Source organism: Exophiala xenobiotica (genome assembly GCF_000835505.1).
Source record: "Exophiala xenobiotica strain CBS 118157 unplaced genomic scaffold supercont1.7, whole genome shotgun sequence".
Classification (NCBI taxonomy): domain Eukaryota; kingdom Fungi; phylum Ascomycota; class Eurotiomycetes; order Chaetothyriales; family Herpotrichiellaceae; genus Exophiala; species Exophiala xenobiotica.
The window spans coordinates 2938484-2965132 of NW_013562488.1; the positions used below are offsets into that span (position 1 = coordinate 2938484).

General features: G+C 52.0%; 13 protein-coding genes across 14 annotated transcripts; 8 read left to right on the plus strand and 5 right to left on the minus strand.

The window, feature by feature from the left end:
* The first annotated feature begins 3 nt into the window (after positions 1–3).
* PV05_11788 (uncharacterized protein) lies at positions 4–2113 on the plus strand. Its single transcript, XM_013455304.1, has 2 exons — positions 4–154; positions 237–2113. Exon 2 carries the CDS (start codon positions 241–243, stop codon positions 1546–1548), a length of 1308 nt encoding a protein of 435 aa, XP_013310758.1. The 5' UTR covers positions 4–154; positions 237–240; the 3' UTR covers positions 1549–2113.
* An 816-nt stretch (positions 2114–2929) lies between these two features.
* On the plus strand, positions 2930–7677 carry PV05_11789 (uncharacterized protein). Its single transcript, XM_013455305.1, has 2 exons — positions 2930–3314; positions 3359–7677. The coding sequence occupies exons 1-2, from the start codon at positions 3073–3075 to the stop codon at positions 7326–7328; spliced, it is 4212 nt and encodes a 1403-aa protein (XP_013310759.1). The 5' UTR covers positions 2930–3072; the 3' UTR covers positions 7329–7677.
* Positions 7678–8100: 423 nt separating this feature from the next.
* On the minus strand, positions 8101–9327 carry PV05_11790 (uncharacterized protein). Its single transcript, XM_013455306.1, has 3 exons — positions 9194–9327; positions 8869–9115; positions 8101–8767 (listed from the first exon to the last, which is right to left on the minus strand). Exons 1-3 carry the CDS (start codon positions 9257–9259, stop codon positions 8604–8606), a joined length of 477 nt encoding a protein of 158 aa, XP_013310760.1. The 5' UTR covers positions 9260–9327; the 3' UTR covers positions 8101–8603.
* A 136-nt stretch (positions 9328–9463) lies between these two features.
* PV05_11791 (40S ribosomal protein S9) lies at positions 9464–10619 on the plus strand. The gene is made up of 4 exons (XM_013455307.1): positions 9464–9594; positions 9653–9671; positions 9758–9856; positions 9918–10619. The coding sequence occupies exons 1-4, from the start codon at positions 9549–9551 to the stop codon at positions 10333–10335; spliced, it is 582 nt and encodes a 193-aa protein (XP_013310761.1). The 5' UTR covers positions 9464–9548; the 3' UTR covers positions 10336–10619.
* PV05_11792 (uncharacterized protein) lies at positions 10502–11926 on the minus strand. The gene has a single exon (XM_013455308.1). It carries the CDS (start codon positions 11858–11860, stop codon positions 10952–10954), a length of 909 nt encoding a protein of 302 aa, XP_013310762.1. The 5' UTR covers positions 11861–11926; the 3' UTR covers positions 10502–10951.
* A 96-nt stretch (positions 11927–12022) lies between these two features.
* PV05_11793 lies at positions 12023–13765 on the minus strand. Of its 2 annotated transcripts, XM_013455310.1 has the most exons (3): positions 13406–13765; positions 12397–13347; positions 12023–12343 (listed from the first exon to the last, which is right to left on the minus strand). In XM_013455310.1, the coding sequence occupies exons 1-3, from the start codon at positions 13582–13584 to the stop codon at positions 12304–12306; spliced, it is 1170 nt and encodes a 389-aa protein (XP_013310764.1). In that variant the 5' UTR covers positions 13585–13765; the 3' UTR covers positions 12023–12303. The 2 variants fall into 2 exon arrangements, with proteins under 2 accessions (XP_013310764.1, XP_013310763.1); XM_013455309.1 differs by having other exon boundaries at positions 12397–13765.
* Positions 13766–13912: 147 nt separating this feature from the next.
* PV05_11794 (uncharacterized protein) lies at positions 13913–15355 on the minus strand. The gene is made up of 2 exons (XM_013455311.1): positions 15203–15355; positions 13913–15127 (listed from the first exon to the last, which is right to left on the minus strand). The coding sequence occupies exon 2, from the start codon at positions 15106–15108 to the stop codon at positions 13972–13974; it is 1137 nt and encodes a 378-aa protein (XP_013310765.1). The 5' UTR covers positions 15109–15127; positions 15203–15355; the 3' UTR covers positions 13913–13971.
* Positions 15356–15539: 184 nt separating this feature from the next.
* Positions 15540–17757, plus strand: PV05_11795 (uncharacterized protein). Its single transcript, XM_013455312.1, has 4 exons — positions 15540–15766; positions 15827–16288; positions 16349–16666; positions 16756–17757. The coding sequence occupies exons 1-4, from the start codon at positions 15653–15655 to the stop codon at positions 17275–17277; spliced, it is 1416 nt and encodes a 471-aa protein (XP_013310766.1). The 5' UTR covers positions 15540–15652; the 3' UTR covers positions 17278–17757.
* A 667-nt stretch (positions 17758–18424) lies between these two features.
* Positions 18425–18667, plus strand: PV05_11796 (uncharacterized protein; the record flags this gene model as incomplete). Its single annotated transcript, XM_013455313.1, has 1 exon — positions 18425–18667. The coding sequence occupies one exon, from the start codon at positions 18425–18427 to the stop codon at positions 18665–18667; it is 243 nt and encodes an 80-aa protein (XP_013310767.1).
* A 633-nt stretch (positions 18668–19300) lies between these two features.
* PV05_11797 (uncharacterized protein) lies at positions 19301–19861 on the plus strand (the record flags this gene model as incomplete). The annotated part of the gene is made up of 1 exon (XM_013455314.1): positions 19301–19861. The coding sequence occupies one exon, from the start codon at positions 19301–19303 to the stop codon at positions 19859–19861; it is 561 nt and encodes a 186-aa protein (XP_013310768.1).
* A 1290-nt stretch (positions 19862–21151) lies between these two features.
* Positions 21152–22136, plus strand: PV05_11798 (uncharacterized protein; the record flags this gene model as incomplete). Its single annotated transcript, XM_013455315.1, has 1 exon — positions 21152–22136. The coding sequence occupies exon 1, from the start codon at positions 21261–21263 to the stop codon at positions 22134–22136; it is 876 nt and encodes a 291-aa protein (XP_013310769.1). The 5' UTR covers positions 21152–21260.
* Positions 22137–22154: 18 nt separating this feature from the next.
* Positions 22155–23403, minus strand: PV05_11799 (arsenical-resistance protein; the record flags this gene model as incomplete). Its single annotated transcript, XM_013455316.1, has 3 exons — positions 22155–22898; positions 22949–23091; positions 23142–23403. 3 exons carry the CDS (start codon positions 23401–23403, stop codon positions 22155–22157), a joined length of 1149 nt encoding a protein of 382 aa, XP_013310770.1.
* Positions 23404–23781: 378 nt separating this feature from the next.
* On the plus strand, positions 23782–26644 carry PV05_11800 (uncharacterized protein). Its single transcript, XM_013455317.1, has 2 exons — positions 23782–24190; positions 24241–26644. Exons 1-2 carry the CDS (start codon positions 23916–23918, stop codon positions 26468–26470), a joined length of 2505 nt encoding a protein of 834 aa, XP_013310771.1. The 5' UTR covers positions 23782–23915; the 3' UTR covers positions 26471–26644.
* Positions 26645–26649: the final 5 nt, after the last annotated feature.

Below are 26649 nucleotides of genomic sequence, written 5' to 3' on the forward strand. Positions count from 1 at the left end.
CTCTGGGCAAAGCCAACCACAACGCATCTCTCCTACATCCAATACGAAGCGTTCAGCTGCTATTGCAGCCGTAGCACAGCCCTGGCGGCTGCCTCTGCGGCTGCGACTAGAATCATGAAGAAGAAAGCTAGGCCTGCTGAGAATACGATTGTCGGTAAGTCGAGTGCTGCTCAGGACTGACCGCAAACCACTCTGGTAGCTGCATACCGACGACTGTGCTTGCTCATCTATCGCAGATTCATGATGGCCGACGCTGCCGATGAGACTTCCTCCGCACCGACTACAGCCTATGGCACAACCGTAGGCGACATCGACAGGACCGTTTCCACCACAAACGCAGTCCTTCTCCTTGTCGATCGGTGGGTTGGCAAGCCAATTGCTTCGTTGGCCAAGAGCAGGAGCGATGCACAAGTGCTGAAGGAGAGCCTCGGAGAATGGGCGACGGAAGCATACGATGCTCAGAGGCGCCTGATGATACCGGTCCTGCGCAAAGATGCGTTCATCAAACATCTGCTCGACACCGATGGCAAGATCACACCCTCTGTGCCTTGCACAGCGACGGCTCCGTGGGCACATTTCCTGTGTGCCTTGAATATCCGTCCTGGCATGGGCATCACGCAGTGGAAACCGGCCGGCCAGGCACTACGACTCGACAACGGAAGCCCTCGGCTCCACTTGGAAGTCGACGGCGAGGTTCTTTGCCACGTCATCAACTTCTACATTCTGGACACGTACTCCGCTGGTGAACTTATCAGCAGATATGACGTTGGCCCTGTACAGGCGATAACCTGCAAACTGCAGTTTGGAACACTGCGCTTCTTAAAGACCGAGTCTACTGATAGCAACCCCATCTCCGAAGTCAAAGCAGAATTTGAAGCCGGGACTTTTGCAGACCTGGCAAGCCGGCGGGAACCTTTCGCAGTGCCTAACGAAACCGCCCGATTTGAAGGAGGAACTGTATATGCACACTACCAAAATGCATTGAATCACGGCGTTTCGAATACACAAGCCAAATTTCCACCCAATGCATCGCTCACCACGAGACTGGCCGCGCTGTTAGCCAACGCAAATATAGGAAGGGCAGCAACCCGATCTGAGCCACTTTTACTCACTCACGACTGGCTACACGAGGCCAATCGCATTCGAAGGCGAGTTCTCTCACAAGGAGGACAAGACACCAGTTTTCTTGATGACCTCGTATCGGCCGTCGATGGTCACGGGTTCAAATATTTGGATCCAGCCTCGGTCAAAGACAGCCTCAGGTCACAGATTGCCCTCGAGGGGAACTTCTTCCTGTACGCTTATTATGCCCGACACGGCCCTTGGGCCTCACGTGATGTGGAGAAACCTATTGACGTGGCATTACCTGTGCTGAACCGTTACGAAAGAGAGCCCCAAGGTACCTGGAAGTATACCTTGTTCACGGTAAAATCGTCGGTGATCAAGCTCCTGAAGATGAAGGCCAACATTGCATGCAGCGAATATGTGAGGGTGTTGAACTTCGATCGAGACTCGAAGCTGTGGAACGTGACAGTCAAACTCTGGTAGATGGACAAGAGAATGGCGGGAACGCTAGCATATCAGTAGTACCAACAGGCTAATTCCTCCCCTGGAACTCGCATGCTCTCGACAGTTCTTGACTGGCTATGAGAACATCGTCAGGCCTGGTATCCAATCCTTGGTGGTATCTGGAATGTCTGTGACCTTGGCCAGTGTTGACCTTGTTGAGTCTGGTTAATCGCAAACCATTTCAAGCGTCACGGCTTCAGCGACTAGGGAGCGGTGGGAGCTTCCGGATTGATGTGTGGCCTTCTAAATCAATTGCCGAGGGCCTATTTGTCTTATTACTCTGCCTACTTCGTAGATCTCTGATGTTGGGCGCTGTTCGATGTACTCGTTACCATGTCGACGGTTTTAAGGGCTGAAAGGGGCAATGAGTACTTGTTTCGGCGCAGATATACCGAGGGTGAATTGGTATAGGCATCATTATGGCACCCAATAGGCGGCAGTGCCTGGCATAAGCGAAAACCATACCCTACCGACAGCAACTACAGTAACGTATTCCGTACTAGGTATGGATAATACTCTGATATAAGATGGGAGGTGTGGGAACCATCAAACGTCTTCTTCTACATGCTTACTGATAGAGGACCCTGTTGTTCTGTTTGCCATTGTGCGGGTGGCTACGTAGGTGCCGATATTGGCAGCGGGACCTTGCATGGGATCTCGTTTGTCGCTGGGTAAGTTAATGTGCGGAACTGGCAGTGTCGAATAGCAGGCGCCACAATGTGAATTGGAGTGTCTTGATAAAGCTGATGAGTTCCTGGATTTCAAGAGTCCTAGATCGATGGGTGGTGCTCTGTGGCGTGAAGGATACGAGCGTTGACTTGGACTAGGCTGCGGCCCTTCTGATATGTGGTTGTCACTCTTTTTGGGGAAAGCAACTTCAACGAGCAACGTCTCTTCTCGGATTCAATGCAGCTGCGGCATTACCGTTTGATGTAGCAATCACGCCGCAATTGCTGCCTTCAATAACCTCGTGAGACTCAATCATTGTCTCACTCCTACTATGCAAACAACTTGGCTCGATCAGACTAGAGTTGAAGCCGGGCCTAACGGCTCTTTTATTCATCCCCCATACATCCATCCTTCTTGAATTGAAATACTCCTCAGCGCCACTCCGTCACTCTCTTATCTCACTGGCTTCGTTACTCAAAAGCAGCCACATTCGTCCTCATTAGCCTGGTCTTTCCTGTCACCTCCATCACCTCTCTCTCAGAGTCTCCCAGTGGTACAAAGTGATTAGCGAGGCACTAAGCACGGGTAGAGCCTCACTTCCCGCTGCCGAAATTCACCTTAAATTCTGCAAGTCGGTGGGGGTCACGAGTGTGTAAAACACCTCTAACATACACAACAACTTCGTCCTTTCCTCTCTGTTACTCACTCGCCACCTTTTCTCTTCTTCACTCATTTCATTATCAGACATAATCATCTGCGGAGATCTATCTCTTCCTCTTTCCTTCGCTTCCTGGGACATGGCAGGTGGTGTCGAGCGTTGAGTCCGGGGCTAACATGAGACCGCAACAACATGCGGCGGTGAGCCGATCTGTTCTTCCTCAAGATCTCAATCGACGCGACCGCAACGAAGAATGGAGAAATGCTCCCGCAGTCAAATGCAAGCTGCACAATCTTCCACCCGGGACAACGACTCTTGACATCCACCGAAATCTTCGTCGTTTCGGAAATGTCGAACACATCCGTATCGAAGAGACCCGCCAGGGTGATTTTTCCAGGACAGCGTTGGTCACGTTCAAGTATGCACCATACTTCCTGCACAGAACACCACTGACTTTCATAGACCACCGCCTGAACGTACAGCACCATGGGATCCTCGTCTCAATGGGATCAAGTTCGTCATCGGCGACTCCAGTAGGGATCGACCACCCACTGTCAAAGTCTTTGGTCCGATCATCCACGCCTTTGCTCAGCAGGTCGACAGCCCAATCAGATCGGGTCTCAAGTACCCTTCTGACATGACCCTCCATGCCGAGAGCATCGACTTCGGGTACTTGGAGCGCCCTACCTCCATGGTCATCAAGGCTACGAAACGACCCTCAGGAGAAGATGCCGTCAAGCTGGTGCTGAACTTGAAGAAGCTGGAACTCGGCGTCCACTTCCCCATCGATCTGAAGTCCAAGGGTGCGTCTACTATACGCTCCTATCGCTTCTTCGTGGCTCTCGACGATCAGTTCTCTCTCTGTGAAGTCCCCGGGTCGACTACAACCTCATTGATCATCCACCTCGCAAACCCTCCATGGTACTCTAGGCAGTTGAAAGATGCGGTGGCAATGAGCCATGCCACAGACTCCCACAGATGGACTCAGGACGATACCTGGTTTCGACAGACGGACATTGTTGAGGACAAGAAGGATTATGGTATCATCGACGGCAGCCCCGTCTCAGTGAAGAAGTTGTTCAATAGCATCAACATTGCAAGATGGACGACGTTCCGTATCACGATCAAGGCGATTCCTGGAAATGCTCGAGCCTATGCACCCTTGCAACAATTTCTCAAGGCTCTTCAGGATTTCAACGTCCCTATTCGACGCAACCCTGATATCAAAATCTTCCAAGACCTCGCGGGTGAACCCCGCGTTTGGGACCTTCTTGATGCCAAACATACATCGCATTCTCTCAGCGAGCAGCTATCGGAGATATACCTCTCCTTCCATGTACGGTATCAACTGGAAGTTTGCATCTCGCAGGGCTGGTTGAACGAATATACCCTGGATGAAGCATTCTTGCGTCGACTCGCCGCCATGCCGCCACATCGGGCCAAGCAAACACTGATCCACGTAGACTCATATCAGCAGCGAGTTTATAACCCCATAGATATCTTCACTGATCTCCGTTATTCCAAGCCAGTCAGAGCCCGTCCACTCCCGACCAATTGTATTGAGATACATCATGCCACAGTCACAGCGACCGGTATACTCTTCCATACGCCTTCTGTCGAGATCACCAATCGTATCATCCGGAAGTACCAACGGTACAGCGACAGATTCCTACGTGTTCGCTTCGAGGACGACTCGTATCGGGGACAATCCCGACTTTACGCGGCAACAAATGGCAAGATGAAGTTGATCTTTGAAAAGGTGCGAAGAACGATGAAGCACGGAATCATCTTAGGAGAACGCCACTACCAGTTTCTCGCCTGGGGCAACTCCCAACTACGAGAGCACGGCGCCTACTTCTTTGCACCTATTGATGACATCACTCCGGACTCCATTCGCACAGAAATGGGCGTTTTCGAGCGCGAAAAGGTGGTCGCGAAGCGTGCTGCTCGAATGGGTCAATGTTTCTCTACCACCAGACCTGTATCAGTGGTGAGCAAGCGGGCCTGGAAGAAGGACCCGATTCCGGACATTGTCAACGGACGATACACCTTCACAGACGGGGTAGGAAAGATATCAAAACTCACCGCCCAACTGGTCCATGCACATCTCAAGTTGAAGGGACCAGTTCCTTCAGCATTCCAGTTTCGTTTGGGCGGGTGCAAGGGCGTACTTGTCATTGATCCTGACCTATCTGGCCTCGATATCAAGATCCGACCAAGTCAATACAAATTCGACAGCACGTCAGACGAGCTCGAAATCATTCGTGTGTCCGAATTCTGGCAACCATTTCTCAATCGGCAATTGATTCTGGTGCTTTCGGACCTAGGCGTGCCGGACAAGGTCTTTCTGATCAAACAAGACGACTGCATAGACGCCCTTAATCGCGCTTTGATCGATGACGCTGCCGCTCTAAGCGCTTTGCGTGACAATGTTGATCCGAATTTGATGACCCTCAGCATTGCCACCATGATTGAGGATGGCTTTCGACAGAGCAATGAGCCTTTTGTCACATCACTCTTGAGATTGTATCGAGCCTGGACATTGAAATACCTGAAAGAAAAGGCAAAGATTCCAGTTGCTCAAGGAGCATTTGTCTTGGGAGTCGTGGATGAGACTAAGACTCTTCGTGGCCACGTTGACAACAATTCGAAGGCTTTCCAGGACAACAAGCAACCCTTTCTGCCCGAGATATTCATGCAATATACAAATCAACACACGGGAAAACTCTGCGTCGTGGAAGGTGTTTGTATCATTGCTCGAAATCCTTCCCTTCACCGAGGCGACATCCGAGTCGTCAGAGCGATCGATGTCGACCAGCTGCATCACCTGAGTGATGTTCTGGTCATGCCCGGCACGGGTGATCGGGATCTACCGAGTATGTGTTCTGGCGGTGATCTGGATGGAGACGATTATGTGGTCATCTGGGACCCAGACTTGATACCAAAGGAATGGAATGCAGAACCCTTCGACTATGAAGCCCCAAGCCCTGTCACAAAGGAGAAGATATCCACACACGACATCATCAACTTCTTTTGCGACTATATGCAAAACGACTATCTGGGCAGGATCGCTCATGCTCATCTTGCGGCTGCCGACTTTCTTGACGACGGAATCAGAAGCGAACAGTGCCTGGAGCTCGTCAAGCTTCATTCCATGGCTGTTGACTATCCGAAAACCGGCGTCCCTGCGACAATGCCAAGAGCACTGGAACGAACCAAATGGCCACATTTTATGGAAAAGAAAAGATCGGGAGAGTACCGATCTCACAAGATCCTGGGCAAATTGTACGATGCTGTTGAACGAGTCAACTTCCAACCAAATTGGGATGGTGCATTTGATCAACGAATACTATCGCACAAAGTGCCACCACCTGCAATATTGGATGCTGTCAGCCAGCTCAAGAAAAGTTATGATGAGAGCATGCGTCGCATCATGGCACAGCATCAGATCCGCACCGAATTTGAGGTCTGGTCTACGTTTGTTCTGCACCATAGCAAAGCGGCCCGCGACTTCAAATTCCACGAAGAGATTGGGGAACACGCGAAGAACTTAAAGCAACAGTACTACGATGCTTTGGTTGTCGAAGCCAAAGGCCCCGAGTTTGAAAAACTGGTACCCTACGCGTTAGCAGCGTACCATATTACTCAGAACGAAGTTCAGAGATTCCGGGAAAAGTTTAAGAACCATGATGAGGAAGAAGCTGAGGATCATGATTGGGACGCTGCTGAAGCACCATTCATCAGCTTTCCATGGGTCCTGCAAGATGTGTTGGGAAAGATTGCGAGAAGCACCGTGCTTAATAGCGGGGCGTCCCAGTCAAACAGTGTCGAAACTACCAGTGAACAAAGTCGGCATTTGAAGGCAGTCCTCGATGACTTTGACAACGCGGAAGGAAATGCTAAGTGGTTGAGAATCGGAGAGCATTTGCCTGATCCTTTCGTGCCCGAGACACCAGCTATCAGTGCTGAGAGTCGTGAGGCAAGCGAAGCTCAAGCAGAAGCAGCATCAACGGAGAAAAAGACGAGAACGAGCGATGTTCACAGCGCAGCATCTCCGGGCTCTTCCAGAACTCTTCCACAGTTGAAAGTTTCCACTTCGAAATCGAAGACCCGAGACGAGCAGTCGACATCCGAGAGCGGCTCGATGGTGTCTTCCGTGGGTTCTAGACTCTCGAGCGTTGAGAGTGGCGACACAAGCCCGGAGGATCTTCATGCTCCAACATCTGCCCTGGCTCAAGGTCTAACGACTGCAGCAATCAAAGACACTGGCTCGACTGGAGGGTCCAGCCAGCCTCGAGGTGTTGATATGTCGAAACGAGACGTTGTTGAACTTCAAGTCTTCAAGGACCCGGCATTGATGTCCAAAGATGAGGCGAATGCAAGTGGCATGCCTGGAGACTCCGAGGACGACGAGGACGATTTCACCTATTGAACGAAAGCTGCAATGTGACAAGCGGGCTGAAGCAGAGTCGTTGGGACGATGCATGGTATGGGGGACAGCAGGGAAGGTAGGCAACGACCACTCAGAGTGTTTTCCGTCCTCACGACACCAGGGAGGGTTCCAAGTTCAACTTTATTCCATTTTGCATGTGCGCTGGCGTGCTATGATACCCCAATGACGAGGTTCAGATTGATATGCATTTCAGGGCGAAATGGGTTTACATAAGTGTGTTCAATGAGCTGGCGATGACAATCCTGCGACTACGACAGTCTCGAAAAAGGCCTTGGGAGGCTCGAGCAATGATGTGTATGTACTATTAGCATGAGACATGAGAAACGAGGAATGAAAAAAAAAAGAGATTTAGAATCACCCCATGTGTAGATTTAGACATGACGGGATTGTTGTCCGAATTTCCAAGCTCTCTTATCGATCGTAGTGCTCTGGACAACCCGTGTGCTGGATCCATGGACGTGAAGAGGAGCTGTGATGAGTAACAAGGCACTGGAAGCATGAAGACTGGCCAGCAGTATTGTCAGCATACCGTCACGATTGATCAGAATACGAAAAAAGGGGGGGAATACAGGTAAGCTCGTGACCGGCCAGGCCGAGATGGTGTACGTGGTAGGCTTTGGACGGGGACACTCTACTCTTTTCGATCGTAGTAGTTGCCCTTTGAACAAGGAACAAGACATTTCACAGCTACCTTAGGTAGACAGGTATGGGCATGGCGGAGGACTAGACCAACAGAGAGAGGACAGGACAGGACAGGACAGCTTTCTTGATTTCAAGACTCGTGTATGTTAGTGTACTTCTGGGACATCCTCCACACATGCCGCTGTTCACGACCAATGAAGAAACCAGCTGTATCATGCAGCCAAATGCCCGTTCACGATCAATGAAGGAAGGACGGGAAAAGTACATAACGATAAAACCCAATAGGGTCGTAACGCCGTGATGTGCAGGTTTGAATTCCTTTGATTGATCGTAGCCGTTTGAACAAAGCACATGCATCTGACGACATTGAAATGGTCAACCACTCCAGTGCTTGCATCCATTCGAGGCTGCACCTCTTGCTCACCGAGACTATGCAGCATGTCTTGCGGAATGAGCACTCTCGACCCAAATCCCAGCCGTCATATGGCTCATCCGTGCTAGCCTTCAATGCAGCCATCCGCAGCCTCCTAGCATCAGAAATCCCGGCCATCTCCTCATATGCATGCCTTTCCAAACCAGAGAACCCCGTACACAACACGCCAAGCGAATCGTTTAGATGTGGGTATCGTATGGTTGAGGAGCAAGGCTCTCGACTTCGGTCAATTCGACGGTGCGCGCAGCTCGAGGGCCGACGGGTTGACGCTTAAGCTGGACGGACTCTCCCTTCTCCTTGGCTTCTCGGCGGCGCTGGGCGTTTGACTTGACTCTGTTCAAGACTGTACACACACGCACAAATGTTAGCCTGTGTCCCCCAAATCGTCTTCTGTCCTCGTAGGGCGAATGTTTGTGTCTGGAATACTTTGCGGGAAGGACTTACACTCTTCTCTCGATCTTGAGGATGCAATATGCTCGACGCGGACGTTGACTCTCTTCTCCATGTATCGGTTGCCGACCTTCTTGTAGATGATGACACCGACAGCGGATTTCGTGACGTTGTACACAACGCCGGTCTTTCCGTGGTAGACCTTGTATGGCATACCCTTTTGAACGGCACCGTTGGCCTTGATGTCGACGATATCACCCACGCGGTAGGTCTTCATGTAAGTGCCGAGAGGGATCATACCCTGTAATGTCGAGCGTCAGTCTCATTGTTCCCAATCCAATTTCTTCTTTGTCGCTTTTTCGAGAGGATCAGAGCGTACCTTCTGGCGAAAGCTACGGCTGAACGCATAGCGCGTGCCGGCTCGGAGACCTGCAGAGTGACCCATTGCGACGGATTCTGTCGAGGTGAAATGTGGTCGGCGTCGAGGATGATTGTCGTAGGATGGGAAATTCGTTGGTGGTAGTGGGCTTCGCTGGGCGCAGTTTCCCAAAATGAGTGCCAAGACCTCGTTGACCACACCTGCCCGAAATCGATTTTTGTGCGTCTTGGCATTTTTGGGCTCGGTTTCATTTTCGCACCACCACTTGCGCTTCATACAGAAATTACTCTCCAGCTTCGATAAACGACAACAGCCCAAACCGGACTCTTTTGATTGCGCAGCATCCATCGCAATCATGGCGCCACGATCCTACTCAAAGACCTACAAGGTCCCTCGTCGACGTAAGTCTAGCAGTATTAAGGCCGCATTGAATTGAGACTAATATTGTGTGTCCTACAGCATTCGAGTCTGCTCGTCTGTACGTTACATATCCTGGCCACTGAGCACTAGCTTGCCTGTGCTTCATGTCTGAGATATCCCCTTCTGACATTTGCGGTCGAACAGAGACTCGGAATTGAAGATTGTCGGCGAATACGGCCTGCGCAACAAGCGTGAAGTCTGGCGTGTCCAGCTTACTCTGTCCAAGATTCGTCGTGCTGCTCGGTATGGATATTCACATTGACAAGAGGTGTATTTGGAATGTGGTGCTGACTCTGTTGGATAGTCAACTTCTCACTCTCGACGAAAAGGACCCCAAGCGTCTTTTCGAAGGCAATGCCTTGATTCGACGACTTGTCCGTGTCGGTGTGCTCGACGAATCCCGCATGAAGCTCGATTACGTGCTTGCCTTGAAGGTCGAAGATTTCTTGGAGCGCCGACTGCAAACTTGCGTCTACAAGCTCGGCCTTGCCAAGTCGATCCATCACGCCCGTGTCCTGATCAGACAGCGACATATCCGTGTTGGCAAGCAGATCGTCAATGTCCCCAGCTTCATCGTCCGACTGGACAGCCAAAAGCACATCGACTTCGCCCTGACGAGTCCCTTTGGTGGTGGTCGTCCTGGTCGTGTTAGGAGAAAGAAGGCGAGGGCTGCTGAGTCCAAGGAAGAGGGCGAGGAAGAGGCTGGTGAAGACGAGGAGTAAACGATGCAATGAAACAAGGATCGACTGTCTATTGTTGATTCAGTGCCTGGCCATTGATGGGCGGGGTCACGGACAGTGGCAAGGGGGTCACCCTTGTGGCGAAGACGACCCGCTCCGGAATTGAAGGCAGACTACAAGCCGGTGGCAGGGGAAGAAAGTCAAATACGTCGAGATTGCTATTTTAGCAAGTTCATCGGTTCTCAAAATCAGATAAGCTGAGGAACGTCAGCTTGGTGGACTATGCAGGAAATCTACCACGAGTCCTCATTCTCATCAATACTTCCTACCAAGTCCAACTTTGCTTCGCGTGATCACACTACTTTCCTCAACGCCAGTACCTTAGCATGCCCGATGCAAAGATCCAAGATTGCCGTCGACTTCCAAGCACCAACACCTGTTCCGTAGTACAGTTACCGTCACTTCCCAAACACCCAACTCCAGGCCCAGGTGGCGCCATAAAATGCCCGTCCGCTTCCCATTGAAATTAGAATTCAAATCGGCTTCGCATCAAGACGTCGTGTCGTATCGTGGTCGCATGTGCCTTCATGCCGCATCGTCCCTGGCAACCCATCTCATGCCACCATGTCATCACTTTCTGCCACCGACAGTTTCTACCTTATCCCTCGACACCCAACCCGAGGCCGCGTAACACCACCTCTTGACTCCTATACCACCTCGCCAGCTCCTCCACCTCATCCCGCCCGCCCATCTCTTTCCTTTTTCTCTCCTCGGCAGCCAACCGCGCACTCTCGTTCCTCCGCCTATCCAACTCGGCCAACTCACGATCCACAGCCTCCATGCGCTCCATCTTCCCCGGCAACTCTCGCTGCAACGCGGCGATCTGCTCCTCAATCTCCCTCGTCCGGCCCGTCTGCTCCGCCAGAGCCTGACGCGTCGCTTCAAGCGACATGTTCATTCTCGGATCATTTGTTGTCGTCGTCGTTCCCGTTCCCGTTCCATCCCTCTTCCCCGCGACTTCCCTCTTCAACGCCTCCACCTGCCCCCGCAGTGTCTCGATTTCCGCGGGCACCGTCTCCAGCACATCCATGCCCATCTGGATATCCTCATAAACGTCGGCCAACATGGTCGCCTGCGCCTCCATGTCCTTGACCAACGCCTCGACGCCCTCCTTCTTGGCCTTGAGTTCGCTCTTCATGCCCGCCAATTTCGCCTCGAGCTCCAGATTGTCATCGTGAGTCACCACCAAGGGCGGATCGCCTACGATACTGCGCAGGTACTTCTCCTTGGTGACTTGCTCGAGGTAGCTGAAGCGCAGCTTGGCGAAGAGGTCTTTGTAGTGCGCCAGGTCGGCGGATAAGCTGGAGGGCGTCAATTGGCCATTATCGAGGTCCGAAGCATTGTGAGATGAGACGTCTGACGGTCGGGGCTGCGCGGTGGAAATGTTTGGTTGAGACTGCGACGCGGTGATGGGCTCGGCCAGCGCGAGGATCGAGAGCGGGTGTTGTGCTTGTTGAGTGCGTAGGGATGAAAGCGTGGCGGAATAGTCGATGTTCTTTGATGCCATGGTCAATATTGGTTTATGATGCTTCGTGCTGGTCTTGCGAAAACGTGCTGGCCTTGTACATGAGATTCAGAAGTTTTGCGATCGTGGCTTGAAGATCGCTCGACTCGGAAATGTAAATAAACGGTCACGTGATTACGGAGGTGGAGGTTCTAGGAGTGAAGTGAGAAAGCCAAAAGTGTCTGGATTACGAGCTTAGTTCTCTAAGCCATTGCTCTAGTTAAGCATAATATACATGGTTCATCATACAGGAGAAGGGTATCGGCCGCACTGAAGAAAAGATGTTTCCTTCCCAACCCATTCTGATTTGCGCCTGACCCAATGCAAACTTTTGATTTGGCGAAGTTGCCGGATTGGTGTACAGCATCCGCTTGTGGAGGAGAAGGATACCGACGAAGAGGACATTGTTTTGTACAATGCAGAGGAACCCTTCCTCGGGTTCCACATCAGGAAGTTGTCCCGAACAGTCGCAGGATAACCTCATACCTAGATCCCATCTGTCAGCAATAGGCGTCAATACGGACCGGACAAGCACTCACGTTCCAAACATGATAGCCGCACTGGGGACTGCTCGAAGCAAGTGCGGCGTCATGCCTCCGTACAAACCAGCCACCCCCTCCTCTTTCGCAACCAGTCGGAAACACTGCACCAGACCAGTATACTTGACAGTCACCTTGCCAGTCTCGGTCGTCATGGTTGGCGCCTGTCGTAACCTCGTTCTGACCACTTCATGCGGATATGTGATGGCGGCAGCGACACCCTTCGCTCCAGCAGCAGCGGTGAATTTCCCCCCAAATTCTTCTGCATCATCTAGCCACGTCCGTCGATATCCTGGAGTGTTCAACCGCCTGGCTTCGCGCCGTGCAAGAGACAATTTCAGCCTCTCGTACAATACCCATTGCAGCGTAGATTCTGTGACTCCCAGATACGAAGCCGACAGTCCACGATACAGGCCTCTGATACCCTCGTGTCGGACAGTCTGCTTGATACAGTCCCAGCTGTTCTTGTACTGTCTTCCTCGTGTCGGATCGTGACTAGCGGTATTCTTGTCGAGTTGCAATCTGGTCTTTACCAACCATATGGGATTGGTCGCAGTGCCCGTGGCGATTCCGGCAATGGCTGCCGCTGCAAGATGTACGCTCCAGACATTCTCTCGACCTTCCGGATTGAAGTAATTATTAAGTATCCTCTTGCCATTACCGTAGACGTAGAAATTGATGCTTCGGGCAGGAACAACGCCAATCAGATTCGCCCCCAGACCCCGAAAGAGCGCGCGGAAACCTTCATGTTGGTGTATGGACCGTAGTATTTGTACAGTCTCTGCAATATGGAAATATGCGGATCGAGGGATCGAGGTGAGAGTGGTTTTCTGAGGGTAGTGGTGCTGGGCATGCAGCGCTTGTAATTGCGCCTGGTAGAAGTCGGATTGTAAACGGGTTTTAAGAACATCGAGAGGAGAAGTCAAGGCTGCTGCGGTCATGCCACCGATGCTAGAAATCCGTCAGTTTCGATTTGCCCGGCAGGCTGCGCTGGGATGGCTTGTTGTACCCTCCTGCAACAAAATGAGCCCATGGCTTAGCCACAGGCTTCTCCTTTGTCACCGTAGCCGCGTTGGCATCGTGTCCTTCCGGAACCACTTGCCCAGTCTCCTGGGATTGTGGTATGAGGTTTTCTTCTCCTTTTCGAGTACCCGGAAAAGGCTTCGGAGTAGCCGTGGAAAATGTCATGAACGTCACAAGGTTCCCAATCCGCGTTGCCGGAGATCACGACGAGAGAGGGAGAACGAAGGGAGGCTAAAATACAATCAATGAAGAGAAGCGCGGAAGGACCAAGGCGGCAATTATTGAAGAACAAGGACGACGAGAACGAGTCTAGAGTCTAGAATTTCCGCGCAGCGCAAACCCTGAGAATGCGACGTCAAGGTCAGTCAAGATGGAGACGGGACTGTCGGGGATCTGTGATTATCTAATTCAATCACGTGATGACGGATGACGATGAACCAACTTGAAATCCCTACAACCAGGATAGGTGGCGGTAGTACAGAGAAGACAACGAGTGGTGTTTGCCATTAGATGGTCCTTGATACACGGGATGGGAAAGACTAGGGACCTCAGTTAGTCGTGCACCTTGAGCGCTCGTTGAAGACTGGCCTCCAGACCGAGGTCCTTTTGATCCTTTTGCTTTTCCACCGGAATTGGAGGATCGGGATCTTGATCTTTGAAGGTGGCCGGCCGGAGTCTCCTCCGATTGATTTGCAGGCTGAACACATCTAGCCTCTGATATCCTCCTACCACATCGTGGTATTGCTTCCCTTCCACGCACTTGTTCAGATCTAGAGTCGCAAGTAGGATTCCTTCTTCATTGTCCAGCCAAGCAGCGGTACGTCGAGCACCCATCAACGTAAAAGCATGCGAATCTATTACTTGGCCATCTGGATCAAGAAACTGAGTCAAGGCTTGTGGGTAGCTTGAGAGGATTTTCCTCGTTTGCTGGGGATCCTCTGTCATCGCAGCAATACCCTCTATATTTGCTTCGTCGAGAAACCCGGCACACTGTATCCCGAAGCACTTTGCTTCGAAGCAGTGAGCTGCAGCTCTGGTGGTATTTGATTTGACGTTATCGTAGTTGCCGACGGCGGGCCCGGTCTCTCCCTTCTTGGGTAACCTGGTAGGCCAGATGGCGGGCCATGTCGAGATGTGCACTTGCTCCCCTTGCGCCATGAGAGCATATCTTGCTAGGGGATTGGTGTTTTCGCCACATATCAGTGCCCCTATTTTTCCGTGTTTGGTGTCCGCCACTCGCAGGCCGTAGCCATCACCGGGGGACCACGTCAATTTCTCAAAGAACGTCGGCATCAGCTTACGGTGATGCACCAGGATTTGGCCATTGTCTCCAATAATCAGGTTTGAATTGAACAAGGTCGCAGAGCTATATCGTACTTTTTCCGAGATGCCTAGACTGACCATAACACCCAGCCGGGATGCTGCACGACGGATGGCACCGATCTCCTCCCCATCGACGTACACAGACTGCCGAGCGATCTGCTTAAAGAAGTCGTGGCCTTGGGAAGGTGCAAGTATGGACGACCAGTAAGGAAATCCTGGTATCGAAGACTCGGGAAACACGACCAATTTGGCCGATTTAGCCGCGGCATAATGGATGAAACTAATTGTTTTTTCGGTCGTTTTGTAAGCTGAGAGAAAGACTGGCGCGAGATGGCATGCGGCGGCCTTCAGTTTGGGCAGGGCCATAATCGAGCATGCCACTGGACTGCACAATGGCAGAGATCATCAGCATTGCAGGCACTGGGTGGTGATCTGATCTACGGAGTAAGGGTTGACTGACACAGACCTGTAGCCGAAATACAAGTACTTGCAATTACGAGCCCTCAGGGAAAGGGAAGGCCACCTTCCAACCAGTTACCAGTGGCCTGACAAGCTACTGTAGTACTTCGTAGAGGTAACAGCGTGATGGGCGTGGTCTGGGGTAAGGACTGTGGTCACCCAGTGGTAGAATCCCAGGTCCCAAGTGTAGTGGTCATGGAGCAATCGGAAGTCGAGATTTGATTACGGCCATCTCGTGCCATCTCGTGCCATCTCCAATTCCGTACAACAGCCTCGGCAATTCGGAAGCTGGTCCAGCCTTTACCGTAGGAAGCTGATCCACGCTCATCACATCAACTCGATCACGAAGTCAAACATCTCTCCTTTCCCTGTTCACATTATATATCAATCTCCATCACTCCATCTTACCTCCATCCTACCCCAGATCCCTTTGCCCACTAAGTCGTTCAACATGTCTGTTCCCTACCTTCTCAACAGTGCCACTGGCCACATCCCCGCATCGGAACGAATCCCAGTCATTGCTCGCCCATGGGTGAGTGAGCGGGCAAAGAGGACTCTGGATCTGGTAAAACAAACCCCTGTTGCTTTTGTTTTCCAGAGGTACCATCTTAACCGCTTGATATAGGTCGAGAAATTTGTCGAGGAGGAATGCATCCCCGCCGATGCCGTCTTCAAGCAACAAATCGGCCAAGGCACCGTTGCTCGCTTCGACTCCCATCCACAAGTCATTGAAGACTTGAAAGCCAAGGCCAAGAAACTTGGGCTTTGGAACATGTTCCTGCCCAAAAACCATTTCAAAGAAGGCGCCGGCTTTAGCAATCTCGAATACGGCTTGATGGCAGAATACCTCGGCAAGAGTGTCACTGCCAGCGAAGCCACAAATTGTGCTGCTCCCGACACAGGCAACATGGAAGTCATCGCCAAATACGGCACCGAAGAACAGAAAAAGCAATGGCTGGGTCAATTGCTGGACGGCCAGATCCGATCAGCTTTCTTGATGACCGAGCCTCAAGTGGCGAGCAGTGACGCCACCAACATTGAACTCAACATGCGCAAAGACGGCGACTATTGGGTTCTCAATGGACAGGTGCGTTCACATTCCGCCCACCTTTTTATCGTTGATCTTTCCCAACTAACATGATAGTAGAAATGGTGGTCCAGCGGCGCTGGTGACCGCCGGTGCAAGATCTACATTGTCATGGGCAAATCCGACCCCAACAACAAGAGCCCCTACAAACAACAATCAGTCATCCTCGTCCCCGCCGACACCCCAGGCATCACCATCCACCGCATGCTTTCCGTCATGGGCTTTGACGACGCCCCGCACGGCCATGGCCACATCTCTTTCAACAATGTCCGAGTGCACAAGAGCAATATGGTCCTCGGCGAAGGACGAGGCTTCGAGGTCGTCCAAGGCCGTCTTGGCCCCGGCAGAATTCACCACGCCATGAGATCGGTTGGCTCTGTAAGTCTTATTTTCCCCTTCCCTCCCTCCCTCCCTCCCTCCTTTCGTAAACCGAATGGCCCAAATTCTAACCAGACACGAAACCCCAGGCCGAAAAAGCACTCGAGTACTTCCTCGCCCGACTCAACGACCCGGCCAAGCGACCATTCGGCAAACAGCTGTCCGAGCACGGCATCATGCTCGAACGAGTGGCCAAATCCCGCATCGAAATCGACTCGGCCAGACTTGCCGTGCTCAACGCCGCCATCAAGATCGACCAGTCCAACGCCAAGGACGCGCTCAAGGAGATCGCCGAAGTCAAGGTCCAAGTGCCCTCGATGCTGTTGGACGTGCTCGACCGCGCCATTCAAGCCTATGGCGGCGCCGGTGTGTCTCAAGACACGCCCCTGGCCAAAATGTGGGCCAGTGGACGGACGATGAGAATCGTCGATGGACCTGATGAGGTGCACATGCTGCAACTGGGCCGCAATGAAAACAAGCGTGGTCCAGCGCTGTTGAAGAGGATTCAGGCACAGAAGGACAAGACCAGAGAGTTGCTGAAGCAGTATGGTCTGGAGGAGCGTGATGTGCTCCAGCTTAACAGGGTGAGCGGTGGGAAATCGAAGTTGTAGCTTCTATCCCGTTTGAAGCTCGAAGTTCCAAGTTCGAAAGTTCACAAGGCATGACACCAAGGGATTGTGTCTGTCATCTCGTCAAAAATTGTTATGAGGGTTAGGTTGGAACTCGAGCAATCATTGGTTTTTTTTGATCTGTCTTCTGCGTTTTCGTTTCGTGAGACATTTTGCTCTTCTCTTTATTGGGCTTGTTGGTGTCTCCCCAACCTAAGGTATTGCAGTCAGATTGCCAATGTGTGTTCCGGTACTTTTGCCGGCCGTGGAGAACGAGCAGGCACTTTACAGTATGGAGTACGGAGTAACTGAGGTGTAAATCCACCCGAGCCACCTGGCAGACACCCAATTGCCGTCTTGTAAGTACTAGTAGTACAGCGTCGATGGCATTCTGTGTTCTCCACCATCACTTCCCCAACACCTCATAGGAGTAGATCGAAAGGGTTTTGCCACGGGTTCTTCGGAAGCTAGCTCTCGCGGTGGTCATCGAAGAAAAAGAGAATCTGATCCCATCTACCTTCACCTCGCCTCGATGAGTTTTTGTATCATACTTGCAGTCGCAGTAAAACTCGTATTAGCCTTCAGGTGGCGCAAGGCTGAGGGCGGTATTCGCCCATTAGGATGTTGCAACCGGTCTCTGCGAAAAGTCTTTCTTTTTTTTACAAGTCCATGCGACCGGAGTTCTACGAGGAATACAGTAGTCCTGCAGTGATGTACCCTCTCGTCTAACGTCATGGTGACAAAACTTATGATCATGTACTCTACCGTGTAGGCGAATTCCGAAAACCCCTTTTTCAGCCTTGATATCACTACTCGTAGCCTTGTATATATACACCAAAAGCTTATTTATTGCTATCCGTACTACCAGTACCTATCCCAAAGTGCCCAAGTCTTGGGGTTTCGTCCTAGGCTGACTGTCAGAAACAGAAACTCGATCCTGTATTGTAATTAGCTTGTTGATTTTGAGACTCCTTCCACAATATCAAACAGCAACGACAATGCCACAGCGCATACGACGTGGTCATCCTCGGCTACGGCGCAGCAGGTTGCCAGTGCTGCTCTCGAAGCCGCCGCCCAAGGGGCGCAGGGAATCCTCATTCTCGAAAAATGCGTCAAGGGAGGCGGCAACTCGTTCGTCTCCTCCGCGAACATGACATTCCCCATGAACTTCAATGACGAAATGCTGCGCGACGAAGGGCATCAGTGGACAGACTATCTCACCGAAGCCACGCAGCATCCCACGCCGAGAGAGGTCATTAGGGAATTTGCCACGGGACTGTATGAACTACCGGACTGGCTGAAGTCGCTTGGAGGGGAGTTGGACGACACAAATTATGACAAGATGCAAGGCCTCTTTCGCACTCACTCCAGACCCACCTTTATCCTCACCTGAATTTCTGCCTTCTTTGGTCTAGTATGGTTGAAACGGCAGGATGCTGACATGAAGAAGGTATACCTACGTGATACCGCGAATCACGTTTCCTCACCTGAAAAATGCAAAGGGACTGGAGCTCAACGTGCTGCATTTGAAACAGACGGAGAGATGCCCGGCACCAACTGGGGGGGAGGAGGATTTGGGAATTGCTTGACTCACACATTCAGCAACAACCGTCCATAGAGGTGAGGACATCGGTCAAAGTGTCAAGGATACTCAAGGACGATGAGAAAGATACAGTCACCGGAGTGCGGCTCGAGAGCGGAGAGCGGATTTCTGCAAAGGCCGTTGTTCTCAGTACGGGAGGGTTCGAAAACAATGTCCCCTTGCGCCGAGACTGGATAAGTTCGCGTGAGCTAGGGGTGCTCGGTTCTCCGTACAACTATGGTGACGGGATCAAATTGGCGCAAGAGTTGGGAGCACAGTTATGGCACATGAGCCGAGGCGACAGCATTTGGCTTTCACCCGGAAGGCGAGAGATGTGGCTTTGCTCTGGGCCTGCGGAAACCTGGTTTCATCTACATAAACCGCGAAGGGAAACAGTTCGTCGATGAGATGCTGGTCGAGTCGCACCGGGCACACGTCGAAACCATGGCGCAGGATTCATACACGGGTGGTGCAAGACACGACCCCATGTATTTGATCAGTGACAAGAAGAATATGCTGGATCCCGACAAGTCACCCACCGTGGACATGTTCAGTCAACCAGTCGTTGTGGATGGCTATCAGTGGTCGCAGCATAGCGAAGCAGAGATCATGAAGGGATGGATCATCGTGTCGGACTCGTTGAAGGAGCTGGCGGTGAAGCCCAACTTGCCAGAGTTGGAACAAACGGTTGAAATCTGGAATCATACCTGTAAACAAGATTCTGATGAGCTTTTTGGTCGAGATTCTGACACCCTCCCGCCCTTGAACGGTCCATTCTGCGCGGTGAGGATGATGCCGATGCTGTATAATACTCAGGGATGGGCGAGAAGGAACGAGAAGGCGCAGATCATTGATGTCGATGGAAACCCGATAGGAGGGCTGTACGGTGCTGGAGAGCTTGGGAGTATTTGGGGCCATGCATATCAAAGCAGTACCAATTTTGCCGAGGCGTTGATATTCGGGAGGATTGCTGGTCGGGAGGCTGCGCACCATTCGAGAGAGTAATATGATATGGTGGGTGATATTGAAATGGCACAAGCCTCGACGTGTAGCTTCTGTTTGCCACAGCGGAATTGGATCTGCTAGTTGACGTGCGTGCTGACAAAGGAGGGAGAATAGCCTGTGAGCGGGCCATGGCTGACGGCGGCATATCACTGTCTCGCAAGGCAGAGGCCCCCTGCTGTTGCCTCGGGAAAAGGACCAATGATCCCTCAAGATTCGCGATGGTGCTCATGAAGCCTATCTTGCAATGTCGGCTGGCATCATGTTCAAGTAGGCAAACGGCTCGCTCTGTGGACGGTGACGCATCAAGTGACATGCGCTGACCAAAAATAACTCGACGAGACTGCCTCAGTTGCTGGTCTGCGTCTGTCTTTCGGCCGTTGGCGGTGCAATGCGAACACTCCACAAGGATATTCCTGTCCGTATGTGGGTAAGGCTCGAGCCGAAGGGAAGCTCAAGCTTGGAGTGAGACATCCTGCACTCAGCTGAAGTAACATATGATTCATGAACGTGCCTCGTACACAGTACACACGTGGGTAGTGGAGAGGAAAAGGAGAAGAAAATTGAGAAATGAAGCCTTTGAGAATGCGTCGGGGGAAGAGTGGCCGCTGCCGACGCCGGTTCAGCCTTGAGCCAGGAGAAGCAGCAGCGCGCCCACCTACAGCAACCTCCCCGTTCATCATTTCCAGTGGCGTGCCGTGCTTGATATTGCCAGAGCCTACCGAAGATACCTAGGTACTCTTCTTCTGCTGCATCGTTTGTTGACTGAGTCTCCGGCCAAGTTGAAGACCCGCAGAATGTGTCAATGGACCACGCCGAAGAGTCTCTCGCATCCGGCTAAGGACTTGGGCACAATTGCCTCAACTGCCCATCCTCAATCCTCGACATGCAGCCACCTTGGATAAGGCCTTCTGCTCCACGCTCAATGCGTCAGCATCATCATTCGCTGCGGTCTTTAAGCATCTCGCCTGATCGAGTGGGAAGCCTCCTTTGACCCCTGGCTCATGCACAATGCCTCACAATTAGCCTTGCCACTCGTATCCTAAGCCGTTTCTGGCTCGACTTCCTCATCTTATGCGCGTCCCAGACCACCGCAACGTTTTGCCGTGTTGTTCGATCGGTGTACAACGGGTACAACAGCGATATGAGCCTTCGTTCAGCCGGTTTACGTGTCCCCATGATAAGAAACGTTTCTGGGGGCCGATGGATAGCCAATTGTGTGTCCCTTGTTATTCAGCCACTCGAACGGGTTCATTCACCTCGGAAGGGGACATGGACCTTCGCTGGTTTGTTGCCGTTTATGGCCCACGCTGATTATGGTCGCGGTGAGGTCAAGTGCGTCGCCAGGATACTTATATGTTGATACTGCAATTACTAGTGGTCTACGTCCGTGTCCTCACACATGGCTCCCACTCACAGCTCCCCGCCGCCGGCCACTAGAACCAAGCAAGAACGCATTCGAGATAATCAGAGGCGAAGCCGTGCTCGCCGGGCAGAGTACCTGGCTGAGCTTGAGAGACGGCTGAATGAATGTCACGCTGTCTGTCGCGAGGCTGAAATGCAACGTGTGGCCTTCGCCGACCTCCAGGCCGAAAATGCTCGACTCCGAAGTCTTTTGAATACAGCTGGAATCAGCCGAGATGTTGCAGACCCTCTCAGACGGAAGAACATTCACAGTCATGGGGATTATATCGCGGCGGCTTCAAATCGACAAATTAAACCAAAATTTCAACATACAGATAGTGGCCAACGATATTCGCTGTGCAACCAATCTATGCAACAGTATCACGGTATTCCTTGTTCTACGGCATTTTCGCCCTCCTACTGTACTCCCCAGGCGAACATCAACCCTGAGGCGTTCCATTCGTACGACGCTCACTACACTTGTCCATTGACGAGTGCCCAACCAACCCTTGTGGCCACGCCGCCTCAGACGAATGACCCTTCACCAATGCCGTCGTACGACTGGCTTTTCGGCTCAGACGCCGGTGGCTCCGGTACATCCAGTCACAATGGACTTTCCTGCGATACCTTTCATGTTCCGCAGACCGCCACGCTTGTGCCAGACGACTGCAATACGGTGCCATGCTCAGGGGCGAAGAGTATGATCGAACAGTACGATTCCACATCATTAGAGATGGAGGAGATCAAGACACGGCTGGCGACAGCTTTCAGCCCAAACACCGGGAGTCGGCTCAACACTCAAGTGCTATTTCGAGTACTGAATGATATGAATGCCAGGCAAGCGCAGGAGGGATATCTAACCAGCCAGACATGAAAGATCTTCCAAACAGGGCTAAGCGGTCCAGTTCTTTCGTCGTCCATACCATCTGACCACATATACCAAGCCAAGCAAGACTGGAACCTCAATCAACGGTCCCACCGTTGCCGCAAGGGCCTGGTCACTATCCACACCATATGTTGCAATGGCCACGGCAATGGCCAACTCAAAGTTGTTACTTGCGGCCGTGAAGCTCTGAGTACAGGCCAGTCGGTAGCCGAATCCAAATCTCCTCATTATCAGCAATGTCAAAGTGAATATGACAGCAAAGTACACTACCAGCGGCGCCGCCACTCTGACAACTGAGACGATTTGGTGGACGACCCGCCGGCCTTGTGATCCAAAGAGGACAATGATGGTGAACAGTAAGCCGATCAATGACAATGGACCGATCAGCTTGAGGTATACCCTCTCGTACCATTCCTTTCCCACCAAGTTTCGTAGAGTAAAGCGCGTCACGATGGCAGCTGCGAGCGGAATGCCGAGGAAGACGCCAACGCTCTTTGCCACCGGGCGGTAGTCGACGTCGACGCCCTCGTGAGAATGGCTAATGTCGACAATAAAGAGGACTGCAAGTGGTGCAAATAGGATCATTTGAAGAAGGGAGTTGATGGCAACCAGGATTGCACAGTACTCGTTGTCACCTCCCGCCAGGCCGGTCCAGATCAACACCATGGCAATACATCGTGCAATGCCGACCAGAATCAAACCCTCTCGCAAGGCGGGCTCATCTGGAAGGAAAGCCCATGCCAGAGCAAGCTACATATCGATCAGCTTATCGTACAAAACATTGCAGAGACCATCCATACCATGAATAAAGGAGCAATAATCCAGTTGACTACAATGCTGAAGCCAATCTGCACCCACAATGCTTTCTCTCGAAAAGAGTGATGAAGGGTCTCGAACCGAACTTTGCACAGTATGGGATACATCATAACGAGCAGACCAACCGCTAGCGTCGGAGTCAGACCATGTATATTGATGCAGAAGGACCTGACTCACCAATTGGCACTGACACTCCGACAAACTCACCACGTTGCAAAGCAGGACCAGTATTAGGGACGAAGTTCCCAAGCAGGATGCCTATTAGCATGGCCAGAAATATCCACAAGGCAAGGAACTGGTCGAGAAGTCCCAGGCTCTTGAAGGCGGAGGTATGGAGTGGACGCGTGTCTTGTGGTCCGTCTTGTTTCTCGACATCCTGAGGCTGGGTGGAGGGAGACGCCTCGGGAGCGAGGACAGCTTCCTTGTTCTGGACGTCCATAGCGACACTTATCTGATGACAGAAGAATGAAATGTTTGTAGTCTAGAAACCAACAAGTAAGGGTTTATGGCAAATATAAAGGCTCTTCAAAGCGTCAATGTTTGCAGAAAAATGTCCACGCACCAGAGTCGGAGCAACCAATAGAACTGCAGAAGTGACACATCTAGAGGGAGATAGGAACAGGCATAGCGGGCTGCCTTGGGCCAAGGAATAGGCGGACCCATGCCTCCGTCGGTACCTACCAAGGCTACCTAATAGGGGCTAGCTGGGGGGCTAGATGCCTAAGGTTGGAGGTGACACAGCGGACCTCAAATGCCGTCATCGCAGTGCTCGCCTGTGTCGGCTGACCTGTACCCTGCACCACCTGCGTATTGGGGCCTTCACTTCAACGAGCTTCACTCTGCATCCTTCGTTTCTCTCCTCCTTCAGAGAAAACTCCAGAGCAACTTGCGTCTCGTTCTTTCGTTCGGGCATCGTTATAACCCGGCATCGTTCATTCTGTGTCTCTCACCATGCGGCTGGTCTCCGCGTGGGCAGTGCTAGCGGCTGTCCTTCCCTCCGTCGTCGACTCTTCCCGCCTGACACCTCCTGTCTTACCTCTCATCGTGCGAAACCCCTACCTGAGTACTTGGCTACAGAATGCGAGGGATCTCCCTTGGGAAAAATGGCCCATGTTTTGGACCGGTCAGGAAATCGGCTTCTCCGTTCTAGCCAGTGTGGGAGAACAAAGGACGGTGTATCCACTGCTTGGGAGACCGCAAGACTCGCTACGTAGTGAGGGCGACAAGTAAAGATCGCGGAACTCCACTGTGCCTCCCAATGGCTAATCTGCTGTAGTTATACTATCTCTTACCCTGTTTACCGTGGGGCTCAGTACGATGCCTCGACCACCAACCTGTCCTACTCTCTCCCTCTCACCTCGTCCTACTCCGCCTTGAGCCATCTCGACATCACTCTTTCTTTTCTGTCTCCTATAACTCCTACGTCTACTGTCAGGCAGTCGCTACCCGCAAGCTACGTCACCGTCTATGTTGCTGGCAACGTCGCGGTGGACATCTACATCGATGTTAATGGCCAATGGGTGAGCGGGGACAGAGGCAGCAAGATTGTCTGGGAACTCGATCAAAGGCCTCTGGATGGCATGGGCAAAGGCTTCAAGACGTGGCAATTTCGAAGAGAAGTCGAACAACTATTTACAGAGTTCCAAGATCGTGCTGAATGGGGTAGCCTGCATTTCTCTGCCCCAGCAGATGTCCGACACGAAGTCGGTACTTCCGCGCTTCTGAGGCAGCGCTTCTCGAGGACAGGGACTCTTCAAAACTTGGTTGATTCCCACTTCCGTCCCATCATGGACCAGGAGCCAGTCTTTGCCTTCTCGAAATCCTTCGCCATGAACTATAGCGCCGAGTCCGTCCACCATGACAGCATCACGTTTACCATTGCCCACATCCAGGATCCAGTCGTACAATTTGCTGCCGCTCGGGGTTTGACGTATATGCGACCTTTATGGGAGTCCTACTTCACCACGGTCGACAAATTGCTCACATTCCACTATCTGGATTTCTACTCCGCCAAAGAACTAGCGTACAACTACTCGGCCCAGCTGGCCGCCGATGCTTACAAGTCCGGAGCAGAGGATTATGTGGACATTGTGGCTCTGTCTGCTCGGCAGGTGCTGGGCGCCACAAGCTTTTCCGGTACTCCCGATGATCCCATCCTGTTTCTGAAGGAGATCTCGTCCAACGGCAACTTCCAGACAATAGACGTCATCTTCCCTGCTTTTCCATTCTTCCTGTACACGAATCCTCGGTGGCTCGGATACTTGCTTGAGCCATTGATCGAGCACATGTTAAGCGGACAATACCCGAACAAGTATGCAATGCACGACCTCGGTGCCCACTTTCCCAATGCGACCGGACATCCTCTCGGAAGGGATGAGTATATGCCGGTGGAAGAATGCGGAAACATTCTTATCATGGGTCTTGCTCTAGCAAATTCCCTGAAGAACGGGGCAAATACGTCTGTCTCTGAAACTTGGCAACCTATGAGCGGGGTGCCAGGTCCGACATCGACGAGTGAGAGCCTCAGTCCGCTTTCTGTTGGCAGAGAAGGTGGTCTGTCCTACATTGACAATGCTTACGTTGGGCAGTCGGAAAGTCTCAAAAGGGCTAAAAAATGGGTGAGCAGGAGTTATCGATTGTGGAAGCAATGGACGAGTTATGTTGTGGACTTTTCCTTGGAACCTCACAATCAGTTGTCGACCGACGACTTTGCTGGCTGGCTGGCGCTGCAAACCAATCTGGCACTTAAAGGCATCATCGGCATCAAGGCTATGGCGGGTCTGTCAGAGCTTGTTGAGAATTACGAAGACGCCAAGGTCTACAATAACATTTCCAAGGTCTACATTGCCAAATGGGAAGAATTTGGTATTTCTCGTGATAAGACTCATGCGAAGCTCGCCTACGACTGGTACGGTTCATGGACGACGACATACAATCTGTACGCGGACAGCCTGCTGTGCTTCCATCTCGGGTCGGAAAATACTTCGAGTGTTCCACCGAGCATAGGAGGACGATACGAGTACCAGAAACCACTTAAGAAGATTGAAGGCGACAAGGATGGATTCGTGCCGAAGCACATCTACCAACTACAGAGCGATTGGTATTGGGCGGTACGCCAGAAGTATGGATTGCCATTGGACTCACGGCATTTATATACCAAGACGGATTGGGAGTTCTTCGCTATGGCGGTCGCCGCGCCCAAGGTCCGAGCTGGAATACTGCAGTCCGTCGCAAAGTGGGTCAACGAGACGGACACGGATCGACCGTTGACGGATCTGCACATGACTGAAGGTCGCGGCGGGTTTCCCGGGCCCAATTTCTTCGCCCGGCCGGTCGTGGGAGGACACTTTGCCTTCTTGACTCTAGGTCAGGCATGCGGTGGGGAAGCCATGGCTGGACTGGACTTCTTGGACGATAGCGTCACGAAGAAGTCGAAGGATCTGGATGTCGATGCTCTTCTCGAGGCGGAGAGGCTGGAGGCCAGTTGGGCGAGCCAGGAGCTATAGGGCTTTTGATCTTTTCTGTCCGGTCCGCCCCCGTGTCGTCCGGTTAGTGTCATTGATGTAAGGTTTTGGAACAAAGGGCTCGCAATAGGCTACCTTGTATGTTGCCTGCACACGAAGAAAAGAACTGCATGTTGGTCTGTCAAAAGGCTGAAACGGAGTATTTTGGTGTTTTTGCGCCT

Coding starts and splice junctions, on each gene's coding strand:
- PV05_11788 (XM_013455304.1), top strand. CDS start 241: ATGATGGCCGACGCTGCCGATGAGACTTCCTCCGCACCGACTACAGCC.
- PV05_11789 (XM_013455305.1), top strand. CDS start 3,073: ATGAGACCGCAACAACATGCGGCGGTGAGCCGATCTGTTCTTCCTCAA. Junction 3,315..3,358: donor ACAGCGTTGGTCACGTTCAA/GTATGCACCATA, acceptor TGACTTTCATAG/ACCACCGCCTGAACGTACAG.
- PV05_11790 (XM_013455306.1), bottom strand. CDS start 9,259: ATGGGTCACTCTGCAGGTCTCCGAGCCGGCACGCGCTATGCGTTCAGC. Junction 9,116..9,193: donor GCCGTAGCTTTCGCCAGAAG/GTACGCTCTGAT, acceptor TCGACATTACAG/GGTATGATCCCTCTCGGCAC. Junction 8,768..8,868: donor CTCAAGATCGAGAGAAGAGT/GTAAGTCCTTCC, acceptor GTGTGTGTACAG/TCTTGAACAGAGTCAAGTCA.
- PV05_11791 (XM_013455307.1), top strand. CDS start 9,549: ATGGCGCCACGATCCTACTCAAAGACCTACAAGGTCCCTCGTCGAC. Junction 9,857..9,917: donor AAGATTCGTCGTGCTGCTCG/GTATGGATATTC, acceptor TCTGTTGGATAG/TCAACTTCTCACTCTCGACG.
- PV05_11792 (XM_013455308.1), bottom strand. CDS start 11,860: ATGGCATCAAAGAACATCGACTATTCCGCCACGCTTTCATCCCTACGC.
- PV05_11793 (XM_013455310.1), bottom strand. CDS start 13,584: ATGACATTTTCCACGGCTACTCCGAAGCCTTTTCCGGGTACTCGAAAA. Junction 13,348..13,405: donor GCTCATTTTGTTGCAGGAGG/GTACAACAAGCC, acceptor ACGGATTTCTAG/CATCGGTGGCATGACCGCAG. Junction 12,344..12,396: donor GCGGCTATCATGTTTGGAAC/GTGAGTGCTTGT, acceptor GATGGGATCTAG/GTATGAGGTTATCCTGCGAC.
- PV05_11794 (XM_013455311.1), bottom strand. CDS start 15,108: ATGGCCCTGCCCAAACTGAAGGCCGCCGCATGCCATCTCGCGCCAGTC.
- PV05_11795 (XM_013455312.1), top strand. CDS start 15,653: ATGTCTGTTCCCTACCTTCTCAACAGTGCCACTGGCCACATCCCCGCA. Junction 16,289..16,348: donor ATTGGGTTCTCAATGGACAG/GTGCGTTCACAT, acceptor ACATGATAGTAG/AAATGGTGGTCCAGCGGCGC. Junction 16,667..16,755: donor CCATGAGATCGGTTGGCTCT/GTAAGTCTTATT, acceptor ACGAAACCCCAG/GCCGAAAAAGCACTCGAGTA.
- PV05_11800 (XM_013455317.1), top strand. CDS start 23,916: ATGCGGCTGGTCTCCGCGTGGGCAGTGCTAGCGGCTGTCCTTCCCTCC. Junction 24,191..24,240: donor CTACGTAGTGAGGGCGACAA/GTAAAGATCGCG, acceptor AATCTGCTGTAG/TTATACTATCTCTTACCCTG.